At 36.7% G+C, this 20652-nt stretch overlaps 1 protein-coding gene across 4 annotated transcripts in view; it reads right to left on the bottom strand.

The window, feature by feature from the left end:
* Nucleotides 1-20652, bottom strand: part of kazna (kazrin, periplakin interacting protein a) — a 44250-nt gene that overhangs the window by 14779 nt on the left and 8819 nt on the right. For all 4 annotated transcript variants that reach the window (XR_014028961.1, XM_081349325.1, XM_081349326.1 and 1 more), the window contains exons 2-3: nucleotides 14655-14738; nucleotides 2933-3124 (exon numbers count right to left, since the gene is read on the bottom strand). Coding sequence is in view for 3 of the 4 variants with exons in the window: in XM_081349325.1 (XP_081205451.1) it covers nucleotides 2933-3124; nucleotides 14655-14738 (276 nt within the window). In the remaining variant the exon portion in view is untranslated. The remainder of the gene's footprint in view (nucleotides 1-2932; nucleotides 3125-14654; nucleotides 14739-20652) is intronic.

Below are 20652 nucleotides of genomic sequence, written 5' to 3' on the forward strand. Positions count from 1 at the left end.
CTATATAGGGAACGTCGATTGGAGACGACCCAGGAAGACTATATAGGGAACGTCGATTGGAGACAACCCAGGTAGACTTAGAGTAGGAAGGGAACGGCGATTGGAGACGACCCAGATAGTTAGGTTTAGGGAAAAATCTACCACAATAGTTTAAAATAATTTTCTAAAATCAAGGTTCTGTGCTCCACTGCTAGTTTTGCTCTGACAAATCAGAAGTGCTTCACAACCTTGACTATTATCAACCTTCTGCTCTGTTTTAAACAGTATGAATTAAAATAATATTCATAATAAGACCTTGTCGAGAAGCCAAGAGAAAGGGAATTACTCATTTACCTATTATAATGGACCTCAATGTTGATAAAATATTGCTGCTATTAATTCACCTGTCAGTGCAGTTTTATGTAGTAATATTACACCTTAAAGATTTTCTGAAATGTTTTTTCATGTGCTATTTTGGTCTGTGGTCTCGATCAATTTAAAACTATAATACGGTTTAATTTGCATACAGCCGTTCCCATTTATACATTACTATTATTCTCTTGATGTCCAAGATGTCCAATCCCTCTCTCTCTCACTCCCTCTTTTTCCTCTTCTAGGGTGTCTCTCTCTCCAGCTGGCTGTGGTTAATATTGTGTGATAACAGAGGCAGTAATTGACTGTTTTAGGTTGTTTGTATAGTCTCTGCTCTGACTTGCAAATTGCAGCTCTTCTTTTCCAAGGACATTGAGTCCATTCACCCACCACTTAAAGACTCATTATACAGGAGCCAAAAGGCACACACAAAAAAAAAAAATAACACACACTCGTGTACACACACACACACACGCACACGAACACCTGGTCGGAGGTGGAGAGAGATTGTGAATAGCAGTGAACATTCAGATCAGTAGATCCTGTAAGCAGAGCTCTTTAATTTTCTCCCAAACAGTGTGCGTTTCATTTAATATTGGAACATGTTCCTTTTCCATTAGCTCACACACAAATCACATTATTAGTTATATGAGTTTTCTTTATCCCTCCATCTCTTGCTGCCGTGGATTTCTACAGCAGACATGTACAATTCTCATTTCAAAATTATGATTTTCATAACTGATTTCAGTAAGCCTTCGCAGAATACTGCAGACACACAAAGTCAGCTCTGCTCAGATGAACACAGAAGACAGCACCCACAATGCAAAGCTGTTTAGGTGAAATTAATGTTCAGGATGCCATTAATTAATGCCATTCAACTCTCCCTGATCTAGAATATATTCCTGCATTCCTGTCACATTGGGCTTTAATGGTCATTGGAAAAAGTAGACTTCAAGACAAAGTCAGACCAAGGAGGTTAGAATCCCTTGATACCTAAGCACTGAGAATATTATGGCAGTTTTGTGGTCAGTGCTGTTCTGATTACTTCTGCATTTCACAGCTACAGAGCTGAAAAAAGAGCAGCAGCACAAAATAAAGAAAGACGAGAGATGACATCTAAATCGCTTTGAGGAATATTTTAAATGGTGCAGTCAAAACACATTTTGCACTTCAAATATAAAAACTGGATCAAATCACTTGTCCGAGACTCTTATTTAAATATGAGGTATATAATATAATATAATATAATATAATATAATATAATATAATATAATATAATATAATATAATATAATATAATATAATATAATATAATATAATATAATATAATATAATATAATATAATATAATATAATATAATAAAACTGCTATTAGGTGGGGGTAAATGTCTAAATGAGTAAGTCATTGAGTCAGTCATTCATTCGATTAGTTGAAATGGTTGATTCATTCAAGAATGAAGTAAATAGGTGTGTATAATCGGTGTATGACATCAAAGTACTGTGAGAGTGAATAGAGGGCAGACGGCCCTGTATGATCTCTAATCTCTCTCGCAGTACTTTGATGTCACACCGAATGGCCTGCGCAGAGCCGCTTCAAGTTGAACACACCTATTAGCTCTCTTCATTAATGGGCCATTAAATCATTTGTTCACCCGATTGATTCGCTCGAAACGTGGATTCATACAGTAATAAAACGCTGCTGTTGTGTTGCTCGGTGACGCACAACAGTTCTGCTCTGGCTTTATAGGCAATATATTCGTTGGAATTTTTCTGCAAAAACAGACAATATTGTGTGTAAAATATCTCACAATTTGACCTTCTTATTTATTGAACTGTTGTATAAAATCAATATCACATTTGCACTCATGCTTCGAGACAAAGACAGCACTCATACTGCGCTTGTTACTCGTGTGATATTGATATTGCTTAACTATATCATATCATATCATATCATATCATATCATATCATATCATATCATATCATATCATATCATATCATATCATATCATATCATATCATATCATATAGGCCTATATATTAACTCATAACTCATACAGGGGCATTTTTATCTTGAATTTTAGGGGTATTCTTACTACATTTCATAGGCTCCATCACGCAGTGAGTTGTTGCCCTGCATCATGTTCATCACCAATCAACTATATGAAATGTAAGATTATCTACATAGGTCTGGGGGTGAGGCCAGGTTTGGTAAATGCGTCAAATTATTTTAACACGTTATTTTTCAATTAAATAAATTAACACGTTAAATCAACAGCCCTGCATATAATAATCAACAATAAAGTATATATATATATATATATATATATATATATATATATATATATATATATATATATATATATATATATATATATATATATATATAATTAATATTCATACTATTCATAATAATATCTCCATAATATTTATGAATAGTCTTTGTTTCCCTGAGCAAGTTGGCAGTTAGTTAGCACTAAGCAAGGGGTTTGTGCTTTTATGTCTATTGTTTATTTCAAAATGACAGGTCCAGGGTAGGCTGAGAGCTGGGGATGAAAGGTCGGGCTCATTGTATTCATTTCCTACCTTGTAATGCCTCCTTTGCTCTGTCCAGCTCCTGCTCTTTCTGTGTTAGCTGTACTCGGATCTGTGAGACAGACAGCAGCTCCACGGAGCATCCTCCTCCTGTCTCCTCCAGCTCACGATTCAACATCTCCCTGACCTGCTTCAGCACCGACACCTCCTCCTGCAGACGCACCACCTCCTCATGCAACAGCACTACAGAGAAAAGGACAAAAAGAGAGAGAATAATTAAACATTATAATTCATCACTGTGATGGTTTGCAGTTGAAGGTTTTATTATTATTCAATTATTTACAAGCATTGTTATAAGTGGCATGAGCCAAGTGGATTTTTAATGCAATCAATCAATCAATCAATCAATCAATCAATCAATCAATCAATCAATCAATCAATCAATCAATCAATCAATCAATCAATCAATGTAATCAATCAATCAATCAATCAATCAATCAATCAATCAATCAATCAAAAAAAGCATGGACATGATTTGACAATGTTAAATGGTCCTGAAATAGTCACACTTCTATTGTTCGCGGTCAAAAATGAGCGCATTGGAAATGAATGGGAAACAAATTTCAACTAGTGGAAGCATTTGGTACTGTGCCCAGATTTTTTTTGAGATATCAACCTCAAATTAGGAACACAACTTGTTTAGATTTATGTTATGAACTTTTTCAGCATTTTTCATATAACTATTTTCAAGTTTACAAAAAAAAAAAAAAAAAAAAACTGTTTTCACCTCAGCAATAATCTGCCAAGTATTTAAAAATATGAAATCCAAAACATTCAAGATTTATGATAGTTTAACTTGGAAATGTAATTTTCAGGTCCATGCTGAAAAAGTGAATAAATGGATTATAACTACTGCATAAATGTACATTGGTAACATAAAATCTCCTAAAATACAAAATATTAAATAAAATAAAAAACAAGGTCATTTTTGACCGACACGTGTTCTAAAACTTTTCTGTTTCAACTAAATGCAGTTTTTTAACCCAATAAATATATAAATATTATTTTTCTATTTATTCATTTTGCAGTGCATGCAACCCCTAACCATACCAATAAATCACAATATACCTGAAGAAGTTTATTATAATGGCAATTATAATCCAGGATTTGTCTTTTATTGTATATGTTTTGGAATAAGAAAAGAAATCTTTAAGTATTCCATCAATTTAACTACATACTCAATATGCAAATATTCCTCCTACATTCTGAAACTGCATTCTGAAACAAGTAGATCCGCTCAGCAGGTGTTACTGTAGGACACAAGCATAAGAGCATTCCAGTCATTTCTGCAGAATTTTGCAAAGAGAAGCTATAGAAACTGAGTATAGGTAAAGGACGATAGTGATAAAGAAGACACAGTAATCATGCATCTACAGTACAAAACGAAATCACACATTCATCATCTAAATATGCATGATTCTGCACATATGCATGCAGAATCACAAAACATCTGCTTACTACAATCTTTGAGCTTTAAATTCTTAAATAGCACTTCTGGATTTACACAAAGAGATAAGTGTGCATACAGACAGTAATGTGTGAATAAAACCATAAAGACAATAAAACAGTAGTCTGTGAGGTGTGTACCAATGTAAGGTGTGTGTGTGTGTGTGTGTGTGTGTGTGTGTGTGTGTGTGTGTGTGTGTGTGTGTGTGTGTGTGTGTGTGTGTGTGTGTGTGGCATTCATAATGAGCTTTGACCCATGTCTATATGGCCGTGTTTATGAGTTTGAGTTGTTGCCATATTCTGAAGAGTTCAGTTCAGTCACGTGAGAGCTTCAGTTGATGTCTGATTCACTCTCTATCATTTCTAAACACTGTGAGGAGATTGTGAGAGTTTAAAAAGTTCAACAATCTAATAAACATTCACATCACAGTTGGCTGGTATGGAACAGATGAGGAATCCTGAACATCTGGTGTTCCTCCTTGCCAGAACAGGCTGAAGTCTTGTCACAAGCATCTAATGCAGTTCCAGAGTGTGCTTTAGTTTACTTTCAGACTGCAGATACGAGACAGCACTGCAGATCCGGCAGGCTGTATTACACGGATTAGAGCTGTAAGACCTTAGCATCAACTAATCCAAAAATGAGCCTCTAGAATGCAGATGCGTCTCTAGATTAGCTTATGGGTTCAGTGAAGGGTTACAGTTGGCACTAGCCCGTCGTTTCTTGTCCAGACAGGATTTTTTTTTAAATTATTGTTATGTATTACATAAGTGTATGGAGTGAGTTTTTACCTGGACTCACTGTGCTTGCCATTTTAGGCCTTTAAAAACAGGATATCAGATCTAATTTAAAGAAGCTGAGCTACAGAAGTAGCCCTCAAAAAAGCAAACACTTCAAACAACGTCCATGGCATGAAATAACAAAATATCAAAACCAATTGGTATCTGGAAATGATGCTAAACGTTTATTCCGAAGTAGTTTATTTTGAGCAATTTTTCCAGTTATTTCCACTTAAGTTCCTTTTTTACAATAGATACCACTTGGTTTCATGTTTTGCTAACCAAGGCAATGACATTAATACATTTTAAGAGTGACAAAGAAAGAAAACACAGAATGTGTGGGCTTTTCATGCAATTTAAAGAGTCTTGAGTGTCTTGGCCTTTGAGGACACTGCAGAAAAGGGCAGAAATCTGATAGCCACGCTCTGAAGAGTTTGATTAATTCTATTAGTGCAGTCAACCACAAAATGAGTTTGTAAGCTTTAGGGAGATGACTAGAAGAGGACTGATCTTTGGGCTTTTAATTAATATAAAAAAGAAAGTAGTGAAGGCAACAATAAAAATAAAAAAAAAAGTTAAATAATTAATTAATTAATTAATTAATTAATTAAAGGTGATCAGTCACTGTACTTAAGATACGTTTACTCTAATCTCACAGCAACCATAAAAAGCATTTAAAAAAATAACAGTGACTGTCGGCATGAGTGTTGCAGAGTCACATTTGATCAGATGAACGTTTGCGTCATACACATGAAGTTTGGACTTGATAATAACGAAGCCGCTGGCTTGTGATGTGTATTTGTTTCTGTTCTGGAAAGCTCGTGCTTCAGTTTATGTACAGTGGGATGAAGCGATGCCAGGCCTGTCCAGTGTGATAAATACAACTCCCAGAGTTTCACCATGCTCTGTGTTATCCATCTTCTGATGGTGGGCTATTTTGATGCAAACAGCTCCACGACAATGCATCACTGCAGGTTTTGTCAGCTTTTAAAAATGAATTTTACATTAAACAGAATGATGATGACGACATGTAAAAAAAGCCATTCATTTTCTCTTATATTTTCATCATTTATATGGACTGACAAAAAAGGTTTTCACAATTTTGTCCTGCAGAGTTGAGTGACTCACATGAATCATTTCAGGAAATAAATAAGAATTTTTCAAGCTAAGTAATGTTTATGTGGAATTACTTCAATGTTCATTTACATAGTCTTATGGCGTGACACCTCCACATAATAAAAAGAGAGATATTTAGCATTAATAGCATAAATAAAGCAAATTATACATATTTATATTACTGTATAATATAAAAAGTTATATACAATATTAAATATAATATTTTAAATATGCCAATATTTGGTAAAATGTTCAATTATTATTATGGTTATTATTATTATGATGATAATTATAATGAGTATTATTGTGTACACCATTAAATCTAAAGAAATGATCATCAGCAACAACATAATTTTGTTTTACACTTCACAAATATTTACTTTAACTTAAACTCTTGATATACTGTCCATTTGTTAACTATCCAAGTGTGTGTGTGTGTGTGTGTGTGTGTGTGTGTGTGTGTCCACATGTGCATGCCTGTGTGCATGCATGACTGTGTGTCTATTTGAATATAAACAAGCCTGATGATGTAACAGTCCATAATTTCTGATGCTTCATTGCATGCATACACATAAATAATCTGAACACACACAAAAACCCTCACTCCGTAAAACCAGTCATGCAGCTACAAAGAAACTTTTGCTGCTCTCCGTTTCTCTGCAGCCTGAGGGAAACGCTCACGATCACTCGTTTACTCACCCGCATTCACCCCTCGTTCCTCGCTGACATCTCCACAAATCAAATGATTGGGATTAAAAGAATCTCAACTATCATCTCCTGAACGGAATCCAACAGCAAGCCAAATTCAAAAGCTCAAACTCCCTCTTCACCTGCCAGGAGCGACTCTCACTGGTTTACAGATATTAACTATCCTCAGCCCACCCTCTCTTTCTCTGCTTAAAAAGGAGGAGCTACAACTGACACCAATGTTCAACACACACACACACACACACACACACAGACACACACACACACAGACACACACACAGACACACACACAGACACACACACACACACACACACACACACATGTTGTGCTAAAGGAAAAGAAGGATCTAAGGTCAAGGTGCAGAATTTCAAACAGGTAATGACTCTCTTTTTAAACATTTCCACACACACACACACACACACACACACACACACACACACACACACACACACACACACACACACACACACACACACACACACACACACACACACACACACACACACACACACACACACACACACACACACACACACACACACACACACACACACACACACACACACACACACACACACACACACACACACACTTGCCAGATTCCGGTAAGAGGAAACCATACACACACACAGACACACACACACACACACACACTGAAGTTAACAATCAACAACTAACACACTGTTCTCAGAATAAGCCACAGGAAACCCCTGATATTGGCATCTATCTCCATTCACTTGTTTTTGTCAATCAGTTTTGATCCAAGTATCTCAGCATGTGATGGGGGGAGGCAGGGGGGCAAATGTAACACACTAAATTGAAAGATGACACTTATACAGCTCATGCTCAGTAAAGATAAATTCCCATCTGAGAGAAAGATCTTCAATTGTTTCACTTTGTGAGGAATTTACAAATTTTTTTTTTCAAATATTTCTCTTCTGCAGTCTAATGTTTTAAATTAAAAATAATATTAAATTAATATGTCATCTCTCGGTTAAAGTTAACCGTTTAACAAAAATGTTTCTTCATGGCTGTGTTGAGAATCAAAACTAGTCATGACATCTCATGACATTTCAGATTAAATTTTTTTTTTTGCTTACATTCTATTTTTCTATTTATGTAATAATTATCACATTATATGTTTTTCCTGTCACTTCTGATTACATTTAATTCATCCTTGCTGAATAAAAGCATTAATTCCTTTAAAAAAAATACAAAAAAAAAAAAAACCTGCTGACCCCAATGTTTCTTATACCAAAAAAAGGGGGGGGGGGGGGGATTTGTAGTAGTCTGTCAGATGTGAGGGATTTATTTTTACATTTCTTGACTTGGCACATCTTTTTCCCCACAGTGATCTTTTTTTTAATCAGTTTGTATCTCCCTTGGGAATTGAACCCATGACCTTGGTGTTGGCAGCATAATGTTGGCAGTAACAGTTGAGCAGTCTAACAAGCATGCCCAAAAATGTGATTAAGCTCACTAGGTCATACGTGCACACTGACATATTCACTCTGGTACTTACAAACCAAAACTGATTCACACACAAAATATGTGTGTCTGAATATAGCTGTGTTGCTTTTCAACACTGAGCTCAATTTTACAGATCCCTCAGGATGGTTTATCAACACTCACATTGCACCTGTCAAAAGGGTTCACACAAATCCGCTTAACGCACAGACAAACATACAATCCCATTTACACAAAGGAATGTAAAGTGTGAATAAATGCTGTGCCAACCACGTGAGCGAGGAGATGTGTGGAAGGAAGGAAAGAGAGGAATCAAAGATTTGACTGACAACAACTCAAAGTTGTTCAAAGACAAATAAATGCAGGCTGGAGTCATCTTCTGACAGCGGATAATTCTAGTCTTTGAGTCACAGAAACAGAAGTCCTTACACTTATGAAGTATAATAAACACACTCACAAAAGCCAACATATATTGACAACGTGACCCAGATGAAAAATCTAAGTTTATGTAAGAGAATAAAAGAGTGATAAATGAGACAACGTTTGTTTAAGAACTGCAGCCACAGTCACTCCCTCAATGGAGATGATGAATCAGTGGATTCATAATTTATAACCTTTGATTCAAAGCTAGTGAATAGAGAACCTCAATCAGTTAGAGTCTCTAAGAGTCAACCTGCAGTCAGGGCCAAGAAAACACTGTAAGATAATATGGTAGTGTCTCTCTAACACTCCATCTCTCTCCCTTTTATGACATGTTCAGTAGAGAGTGAATGTGTGCAGTCTCTCATAGCCAGACTGGATCACTGACATAACGTCTGGTCCACATTGTTGAAAGCTAGTCTGGCCAAGAACTAGGGCTGGGCAATATGGCACAATATTTTTTTCCACATCATACCAAATTGATATTCATCATCGCAATATTCATTTAGCCTACTATTAATGGGGAAGGAAATGCTTTCCACATATTTGTTAGACCTTGAGAATGAATGTTAACATGTAAACTTGTTAGTTCACAATTAAACTCCACAGAGTAGCCACCTTGAAATCCATTTTATTTTCCCCTAAATTCTACTTTATTTTTCTAGGATTTTGTGTTTTATGATTTAATACAAATTTATATAAACTTTAACAATTTAATCAAGCTTTTAAAATGTAATCAAATGAAAAGATATCAATTAATTTACAACAAAACATTGGATTTGTATTTTTGTCAAGATGCTTCACAACAAAACTATATAAATGTAAAACATGATGAAAAAAATATCTTGGTTGTATGATATTCCTTAGAAATAATAATATTATCTGGAGTTCATGTGTTCATGTCCTCATATTGAGACTGCAGATGCTAAAAACACTGTGAGCGTCACATGTATGTGAGTTTGTGTATCAGACGAAACCACGCCGTTCATTCACACAGAGACACACAGAAATTACTTACTAGCGACATGCACTGACTGGCTGTTATTACGTTTATTTCTGCTGTATGATAGGTTGTTACATTAATCAATATCAAGTAAAAATCTCCAAAGTTCATTAAGTAAATATCAATATGATATTGCTTATTGCCCAGCCCTACCAAGAACCACCATTTAATTAGATAAAGGTCATTTGACTGACACAAAGTAACTAACCACACTTTTTAGTTGATTTTAAGTGCTGTAAAGCTGAAATCCCTCAATAACAAGGCATCAGAGCTGTGGCGCACTCGGCGGTGCACATGCTCAGGATGCTCAAGGGCTGTCGGCTCATGGGAAAAAAGTTTAATCTGGGACATGTCACGTGACTGTCACTGTCATATAAAAATAAAGGCAAAAACACATCCCCCAAATCCCCCCCAAAAAACAAACCAACCAACAAAACAGGCAAAGAAAATAAACTGGCAGCTCATTCAAATGCACAGCAGTTCTCACTAAGGTTGTAAAGACAATGATGAAATTACAAGAAAATCTCACAAAGCTCACAATTCCAGTAAACAGGGACCGGATTCTCGAAACATTCTTAAGAATAAAAATCTTTTTAACTGCCCATTTCTTCTTGTTTTCGAACTTCTAATCTAAAAAAAAAAATGCTAAGAATATTTAGAATTCCCAAAAACATTTCTTAAGACAGATCAAATTTAAGAAGCATTCATATTCCTGAAAAGAATGTTCTTAAAAATCATCGTAAATAACTTCTTAAGGTGATGATACACAGGGCAACTTTTTGAGCAATGTTGCTGGGCAATCTTGCCGGGCGATTGTTGCTTGGTCACTTTCCCATTGAAAATGGGCAATAAATTTCTATCTGGATAATTTAGATCAGTCGTGGGCCCTGTGTCTCATCTGGTTGCCCGTTGACGGCAACATTGCCCAGCAACATTGCTCAAAAAGTTGCCCTGTGTACCATCGCCACAACTGTCTTAAATAAATGTTTTGGGTTGTCTTAAATGGTAAACATCGCAACATAAGACTAGCTACATAATACAAATTACTACTAGGAATGTGGACGTGTACTCTTAAGTGACACCGATCGATCATAAAAAACAGTGATCACTACTCTAGAATTACAGAGGCACCACACGGATACAAGACGCATTCGCTCTAAAGCACAAAAGATTTCTAAAGAAAGACAGAGCGCAAATGAATTGGAAAGAAAGCTGCATCTTGAGACAGGCTCTTTTAAATGATCTATTTTAACTTGACACAGCACATTAAAAACATGGCGAGCAATGAGTAATACCCACCTTTCAATAAAAAAAAACCCAAAGCCTGTCATTTTCTTCTTTAAAACAAATTAAGATGTTCTTAAGAAAATATTTAAGAACTTCTTAAATTTTCAAGAATTACACTTAGGAACATTCTTACGAACTTCTTAGAATTTTTCTAAAGAATTTTCTTAACTTCTTTCTTAAGAAATCTTTTGTGAATCCGGCCCCAGTTCTTCCTCAGAAGATGCTTGTGGCTGCAAAGTGGTACGTAAACAATTTTTACTAGTAAATATTCACGACTATTCAAAAGTCTTGGGTCAGTAAAATGTTTTAAACCATTTCACAAGTTCACCTTCCTATCCAGTTTTAATAATTAAAGGGATATTTCCAGGGCCGGATTACCAATTTTCGGTGCCCTGGGCAGCATGCTCCCCCGAGAAAATTTTGATTTCTCTGACCTACATATGTGCAATTTAGGACTTTTGAAGGCCAAACAATTATAAGAAATAGCTTTAAAACCTTGTCATTAGATTATTTGTCAATACCTGCTCTCTCCTCATCTTCATAATTATTATTTTCTCAGTATTCTTATCCTGGCCTATTTCTTCCCCTCCAAAAGCTGAACTTTGACTGATAGTCTTTTCATTTCCGTCTCTGTCAGTAACGAAAGTAAAAGCTCAACTGATATTTATACGTTTTATGAATCATTTTCTTAGACAAGTTAATTTACTCAAGGCTACCAGGAATGTCAGTATTGCCATTAGGAACCTTCTGCAAGCTTTGGAATTTGAAAACGTCTGTTTTTAAATGTTAAAAGTAATTTTAAATAATACAAATTATAGGCTACGTTTACCGCAGTTGGTGGAATTGGCAGACGTTCCCTTAAGCATTGTGCGCTCTGGAAACGCGTCAAAGCATTCTCATGTATAATTATGCAGCATTAATGCACGAATGATTTTGAATGAATATTTCATCATGTTGATATACAATGGTCACATAATGTTAAAACTAATCTTGCTATTGATATCTTTGTTAGACTACCGAACCTATAGAACAAATGTCCGGCTAATATCGAACCTAAACGAACGTTACCGCACTCAACCAGCGGGAGTGCATTTCACGCATTAGTAATCGCTGGCGTTCAGCGGGGAGGGAGGAAAGACTTTGTCTGCTTGAACCCGCGTAGATGCACTTTATGCAGTGAAGACTGTAAAGTGTTTGATAACTTTATTCAATTTCTGTGTATTTCACCTGTAGACAGTTGCACAGCACAGGTCAATATGACATTTATTATGGGTTTATGTGAAGATTGTTTTAAGTTCACTTAAATTAAAAGTTGTTATATTTTTTGTTATAAGTTTTTATATTTTTTAAATTGATAGCTTTCAATTATACTGCAAAAAAATATTGCCGACCATGCCACGGCGGGCCAGACTAAAAACCCATAGCTTACCTTGTATGGCTGATGTTTGTTCTAAACAAGTCAGTTGTCTGCGTTTTGAATTGAATATTCACATCGTCATAAACTTAGCCTATCTGTTAGTTTTCTTTTCAAACACCAAAAGTGTCAAGTTGTTACGGCGTCCCGTCATCTTTGTTAAGACGTTTTTCTTTATTAAATTCATCATAGATAGCGGTTAAGCCATTTTTGTAATAACATAAAAAGGGCGCTGCTAGCTAAAATCCGAATATTTGCGCGAAGAAGAAACTTACTAGCCTACTGGGCGCTGGCGTGACGTAACTGAAGAGGCGAATTAGCATGTTTTTATTAATATTATTAGGAAATTGTTTTAATGCATGAAAAAACAAAAACAAAAACAAATCACATTTACAATAGGCTAATTATTGAAAAATTGTTTAACGTTGGAAAATTGTATTATCAAAAACGCCCCTGTCAGGGCCCCTTAGATGTCATGTGCCCCTGGGCAAGTGACCAGTTGCCCTAATGGTTAATCCGGCCCTGGATATTTCACAGCTGTAAAGATGAATGTGTATTTAAATTGGCTCAGTTATGTAGTAGACATGTGAAATTATTTTAGAAGTTGGTGCCTTCTAGACTGGGAAAAGTCAGAAAATGTATTTTTGGCTCATGTGGATGAAAGACAACAACTCCCAGAATGCACTTGCTTCGTTGCCCTACGAGGCCACTCCCAAGCCACGCCTACCGGTTACAGAGGGCAGTATCGGAAGAAATGACACAACTAGGCCACTAGTTGACTCGAAACTGAAAAGACGCCGTTTTATCAGGAGATCCGGGTTAAAAACATGTGGAACTAGCTCCTATTACTAGCTGTAGTCTCTAGCCTCTGGCCAAAAAAGCCTCCGTTCTGAGTTTTTTTTCCAGACACACAATACAGAAATATCTCGTCTCAGGGGGACATGAGGGAGGGAAGCACGGTCATTCGAAAAAACTACCAGGTTTCTACTGATACAAAGCTTAATGCTAAACGGTGAAGTATCCCTTTAATGATAAATGAACTTGGCTTGCTGTTCTTGAAGGAGACTCAAACCTGAGGGTTGGCTTAAACTCCAAGCTCAACCACCCTATAAAGGTACTAAGAAGAATGAGAGAAATAGAGGAGGAGATGGAGATGCCGGAAGAATTAAATTGGATTCAATTTATTTAGGCTCGTAATGATGATTGACAGGCCTACATGATTAGGCTCCTCATGAACATATTTGGAACTTCATTTAATACTTTTATTCAGCAGTGATGAATTAAATTGCTCAATCGTAACAAACACTTATTACAAAGATATATTTCAAATAATGTTGTTCTTTTAAACTTTCTATTTATCAAAGAATACTGAAAAAAAGTATTCACAGTTTCCACAAAAATAGTAAGCAGCGCAACTGTTTTCAATATGGTAATAAAAAATATGTTTCTTGAGCACCAAATCAGCGTATTAGAATGATTTCTGAAGGATCATGTGACTGCAGTTTGGAGTAATGATGCTGAAAATTCAACTTTGACATCACAGGAATAAATTACATTTTAAAATATATTAAAATAGAAAACAGTTGTTTATATTTAAATTTCTCAAAAAGGAAAAATCCTGTATTTTTGATCAAATCAATGCAGATTTGTTGAGCGTAAGAGACTTCCTTTTTTAAAAAGAAAATCTTACCGAGCCCAAAACTTGAATGGTAGGGTATATATGTGCATCCCGATTGCCAGACAGAGACAGAGTGGAGCTTATGATTTTGAAAAAATCTTTATCCCTTTAGCCTGATGTTGAGACTAGTGTGTGTGTCTCTCTCTCTCTCTCTCTCTCTCTCTCTCTCTCTCTCTCTCTCTCTCTCTCTGTGTGTGTGTGTGTGTGTGTGCTTCCAGCTCAGGAAAATTCACTCTCTATCTTTCAGGTGACGCCTCATAGATCAAACTCTGAGTTTCAATCTGAAACACACTCATTTTCATTCGACTAGTCAGCGGTGCGTTTTAGTGGTGTGAGAGTGTTTGTGCTTATCTGGACTTCATTTAGGCTTTCAGCATGTGCACTATTCTTTCTTACCTTTATCCAATGACGTCTCCTGGAGAACGGCGTCACCTTTTTGACCAAGCTCTGTCAAAGCTTTCTGTCTTTGCACTGGTGCATCTGTGGGAGAAACACACAGACACATAACATTAGATTTACACATAAACTCTTCTGGCTTCCTTATAATCGCAACAGATGGAAGATGGAAGTTCACATTTTAGTCAAATAAATGTCTAGAGTTCAGCTTGAATGACCTCTGGTATCGGCAGCAGTCTATCTCACCTCTGATCCGGCTGAAATATCACACCACTCACTGCAGAAGGAACTGGAAGCATTTAACACACAAATCAATGACAGAATAGAGGCTCAGCCACTGGATGCTTGTTATAACGCCTTCAGGATGGATTTCAATGCTTAGAAAGCTTCTTTACCTAATTAAAATGAGCATAATCTTATAAAACTAAATCACTGGCTTTATTCTGCAGGGGAAATGTGTTAGCTCTCTCTCTCTCTCTCTGAAGATGTTTTCACTCTGATCATCCGTCACTCAATTTTAATTCCAGCACTGACGGATAAGAGAACCTGTTTGGCGGGTGCAAAGATCAACATCCTTCAGATGAGTGCGATAAGATCCTTCAGCTGTCAGCGACTCAAAACACTTACACATACACACATGTACACACGCACTTGAAAAATATTGATTTCGTGATTGTGAGGGACATAAAATCGCTAAAGTGCTAAGTGTTAAGACATCTAGTTTCCTTTGCTCTTTCATTCTCTCTTCAACACTTTTGTGCATTTCTCTACACAGTCTGAGACCACTAGTAAAAATGCTGCTTTTTTTATCGTCTTACGGTACAAATTATGTTCTCAGCATAGCAATTTGAGTGGAAAATGTTCCGTCTCTGTGACTCTCTCACATACTGAGTTTAACAGATAAATGATGAATGGATGAATGTGTTGTTTCCCAGACAAAGCGACAGAATCAAGATAAAAGAGAGTGAGGGGGAGGAATGACATGTCAAACTAAGAACAAAATGCAGCAGAAGGAAACTTCAAACAACTAAAGACTTTAAATACAGAATGTGAACATTTTTGTTCTTGTAAATCCTTGAAATGACATCCTCTTAATCAAATAAATTCACATCACCATAAGCATCCCATCACCATGGGAACCAATTGGGATGACTAAAGAGAGGTTAAATACAATCGGTTTACTAAACAGATCTGACATTACTCGTGTGTGCTCTGGGAGGATGTGAAGTTTGAAACATCTCATTCAGAGGTCAAAACTCTGTCTTTCTGACAGAAAGTCTGGAGCTGAGTCAGGATATGACCAGGGGTTGCTAAGCAACTAATGCCAAGGTAACGGCACCCAAAACTCATATGCCTGGCTGTTTCAGACAGAAGGTCGTCAGAGGGCCAAAATTTGGAAACAGGAAACACCTGTGGTGCAAAATACTTTTCCAAGTTACGACAATTGAAAACAGCAATTAAAAAACTAAAAAATATCCTGTTAAATGAACAGTTTAAAACGGCAAAGCTTTAATCCGTGGACTAAAAACTAACTAAAAAAAGTATCCTATCAAATAAGCCTTGGTGAGATTAAGAGACAAAAACATTACAAAACCTTAATGTTTCCAGACTTTTAACTGGTAGTGTAACACTCAAATTATTCAAACACAGTCAGTTTAGTGAATGTTAGCAAACAAGAATTTTTTGGAAAGCAATCCTTCAACTGTTCGATACTGAAAAGCAATTTGCTTGATTGCTTGTTGCAATTTCCTCATTTTACTTATACTGACTGTTTCTTTTTAAAGGGACACTAGGTAACTTACAGCTTCGTAGTCACTGGAATGGTTATATTACTTATTTTGGGTTGAATGGTGGTGGTTTCGCACCCCCCTGGTGCCCGAGAGCGGAAAAAACTCACTTGCAACTTTGGGCCGGCGGATCGGCGGCCTCGCCGTCAGAAAGTATTGCGTGATATCAGGTCTCGCGATGTAACGAATCGCTTGACGGCACTGCACACGTACACGCCCCCATTCAAGCACCGGCTAGCTATACGCAAAGGGCAACGATAGATTGAGTTATGGCTGAGCCTGTAAAAAAAAGAAGCAGAAAGCTAGGAAATCTTTTTCGGAGGACCAACGAAAGAGGAAACGGGAGACTGACCGAGCAAGAAGTCAGACTCGAGTAAATATATCGGACCGGCTTTTTCAGAATGGTGAGAACTGTGAGAAACAGAAGCCTGCAAAACGGATGCTGACCTGGCCTTCTTGCTGTTGCACTTGTAAGTATCTTTGGAATAAACTGTGTTTAATATTTAAATTTCAAGTAATTGCGACCTCAGGATGTTTGCTATTGTCTGTAAAGGTTTTTATTACAGTCAGGTCCATAAATATTGGGACATTGACACAATTCTAATCTTTTTGGCTCTATACACCACCACAATGGATTTGAAATGAAACGAACAAGATGTGCTTTAACTGCAGACTTTCAGCTTTAATTTGAGGGTATTTACATCCAAATCAGGTGAACGGAGTAGGAATTACAACAGTTTGTATATGTGCCACCCACTTTTTAAGGGACCAAAAGTAATGGGACAGATTAACAATCATAAATCAAACTTTTACTTTTTAATACTTGGTTGCAAATCCTTTGCAGTCAATTACAGCCTGAAGTCTGGAAGGCATAGACATCACCAGTTGCTGGGTTTCATCCCTGGTGAAGCTCTGCCAGGCCTCTACTGCAACTGTCTTCAGTTCCTGCTTGTTCTTGGGGCATTTTCCCTTCAGTTTTGTCTTCAGCAAGTGAAATGCATGCTCAATCGGATTCAGGTCAGGTGATTGACTTGGCCATTGCATAACATTCCACTTCTTTACCTTAAAAAACTCTTTGGTTGCTTTTGCAGTATGCTTCGGGTCAATGTCCATCTGCACTGTGAAGCGCCGTCCAATGAGTTCTGAAGCATTTGGCTGAATATGAGCAGATAATATTGCCCGAAACACTTCAGAATTCATCCTGCTGCTTTTGTCAGCAGTCACATCATCAATAAATACAAGAGAACCAGTTCCATTGGCAGCCATACATGCCCACGCCATGACACTACCACCACCATGCTTCACTGATGAGGTGGTATGCTTTGGATCATGAGCAGTTCCTTTCCTTCTCCATACTCTTCTCTTCCCATCACTCTGGTACAAGTTGATCTTTGTCTCATCTGTCCAAAGGATGTTGTTCCAGAACTGTGAAGGCTTTTTTAGATGTTGTTTGGCAAACTCTTATCTGGCCTTCCTGTTTTTGAGGCTCACCAATGGTTCACATCTTGTGGTGAACCCTCTTTATTCACTCTGGTGAAGTCTTCTCTTGATTTTTGACTTTGACACACATACACCTACCTCCTGGAGAGTGTTCTTGATCTGGCCAAATGTTGTGAAGAAAAGCATGTTGTGACCAAATGCTTCAGAACTCATTGGACGGCGCTTCACAGTGCAGATGGACAATGACCCAAAGCATACTGTGAAAGCAACCAAAGAGTTTTTTAAGGTAAAGAAGTGGAATGTTATGCAATGGCCAAGTCAATCACCTGACCTGAATCCGATTGAGCATGCATTTCACTTGCTGAAGACAAAACTGAAGGGAAAATGCCCCAAGAACAAGCAGGAACTGAAGACAGTTGCAGTAGAGGCCTGGCAGAGCATCACCAGGGATGAAATCCAGCAACTGGTGATGTCTATGCGTTCCAGACTTCAGGCTGTAAATGACTGCAAAGGATTTGCAACCAAGTATTAAAAAGTAAAAGTTTGATTTATGATTGTTAATCTGTCCCATTACTTTTGGTCCCTTAAAAAGTGGGTGGCACATATACAAACTGTTGTAATTCCTACACCGTTCACCTGATTTGGATGTAAATACCCTCAAATTAAAGCTGAAAGTCTGCAGTTAAAGCACATCTTGTTCGTTTCATTTCAAATCCATTGTGGTGGTGTATAGAGCCAAAAAGATTAGAATTGTGTCAATGTCCCAATATTTATGGACCTGACTGTATGATCGCTGTCTGTTTCGGGCTTACTAGTACGCTAGATACTAGGCTATAACTTTGATGTTAGCATTGTCATTAGCAAACACGTTTGATTTCTGTAGTTGTTTGGCCGTTCCTCTGTCGGTTTTATTTGTGTAACTTACACTTTTATTTTATGTCACTAAGTCAACGCGTCTGATAATAGGCAATATCAGACGTGCAAAATGTTGCACATATCATGATCGAGCTAGAAAAAACGTTCTGATGTTTTCTTAGACAAGCAAAGGTAAACCATCATTCTACCAGATGAACTTATAGACCTTGCTAATATAACTTTAGACAAATATTAGCCTCCGATATATATATATATATATATTTTTTTTTTTTATGCTCATGCCCATTCTCCCAAAAACAAACAAACACGAAAGCAGTAGTTCGCCTCGTTCATATCGTTCGTTCCCTGTAAAAATACTAGTATGCATGACAACACAATAAAAAAAAAAAATTCGCCATCAGTTCGAAAGAAAGTATTGCTTTACTTGCCTCGGTAGACATAACTGGTTTTGAAATAGCCGGTTCCTCTGCTCAGCTGGGTTGACAGCTGATCAGCTGGGTTGCTCGTGGCGAGGGGGGAGGGACAACAGGTCGTTTTTACGACAGAGTGTTTGAAAGCATTTACTACCAGACACTAGGGGGAGCTTCGTATAGAAAAAACACTCAGACTTGCCTAGTGTCCCTTTAAAGCCGTTTAATTCATGTTTAATTAATTGGAAAATACTTGAAAGGTACCTGCAATCGTTGTAATGTATTAGCTAATAATAATAACTGCAATAATTAATTGCATTAATATGAAACTTTTTAAATAGATAAAGTAGTTAAATCAAGTGTTTTGTTGCATTGAAGAGACTTTCAATTGAGAAAGTTCACTGTTAACAATATTGAGCTTTATTGACAGCCTCTGTGGCATTACCACAAAATATTCCTTTAAAAATAGCTAATAAAACCAAAGAAAAATGTACACAGTAATGCTCTTACAATGTAGGTCACTATTATTAAGCAAATGCATCAAGTCTTAAAGGGTTAGTTCACCCAAAAATGAAAATTCTGAAACCTCTTGGATTTCATCCAAATTATCTTCATTTGTGTTCTGTACATTGTTTGGAAAGACATGACGGTGAGTAATTCATTACATAATTTTCATTTTTGGGTGATATATATATATATATATATATATATATATATATATATATATATATATATATATATATATATATACAGAACAACAAAGGAAGTTAAGAGGCGCTTGAATTAAATAAGTTTGGCCCTTATCTGAAATGGAATACTTACAATAAATGACTAAACCTATTCAATTAATTTAGAAGCATGACTATATTAATGATAGTTAAATTGGAGTGCATCACTAAAGAGACTCTAAGGGAATATTAATGCAAAATAAAAGGAAGAATAAAATATTGTAAGTGCCATAAGCAACCAATTAAACCCACTGAATGAGATGTTATAGGACACAAACAAGTTAATAATAGTGGAAGAAAGATCTGTTTAAACCGATCAGCTGAAGCTGTGCAGATGGCCTTGTGCATTCCCTGAATGACAAGTGATCAATGTTGCTTTCACAATCCACAGGCATGTAATCAGGCCTTCATCAAGCTGCTATGTACTGAACTTGAATGTGCTGCTGCTTTTAAAGTGTAGAGAGACCACAGTGAAAAATGTCAGTGCTTTTAATAAAGCCTTTAGCCTTTTTTAACCTCCCAGCTTTAATGCCACAACTCTCCCTCTGTCATCTTCTCCTTGATCAAAATACACATATGTATGTGCAGAGCTTTTTCCATCATGAATCCCAGCCAAATAATGTCCAGAGGCACGGCAATGATAAACACCTCTGGTTTAACAGCTTAAATATTGGAAAATTTCATTTTGATCCAGGACACCCAAAAAGAAGCTGGATTTGAATCAAAGTCCGTTACTGCAGTGCAGAGTACAATGTCT

The sequence above is a fragment of the Scardinius erythrophthalmus genome (genome assembly GCF_964197995.2).
Source record: "Scardinius erythrophthalmus genome assembly, chromosome: 20".
In the NCBI taxonomy this organism is placed as follows: Eukaryota; Metazoa; Chordata; class Actinopteri; order Cypriniformes; family Leuciscidae; genus Scardinius; species Scardinius erythrophthalmus.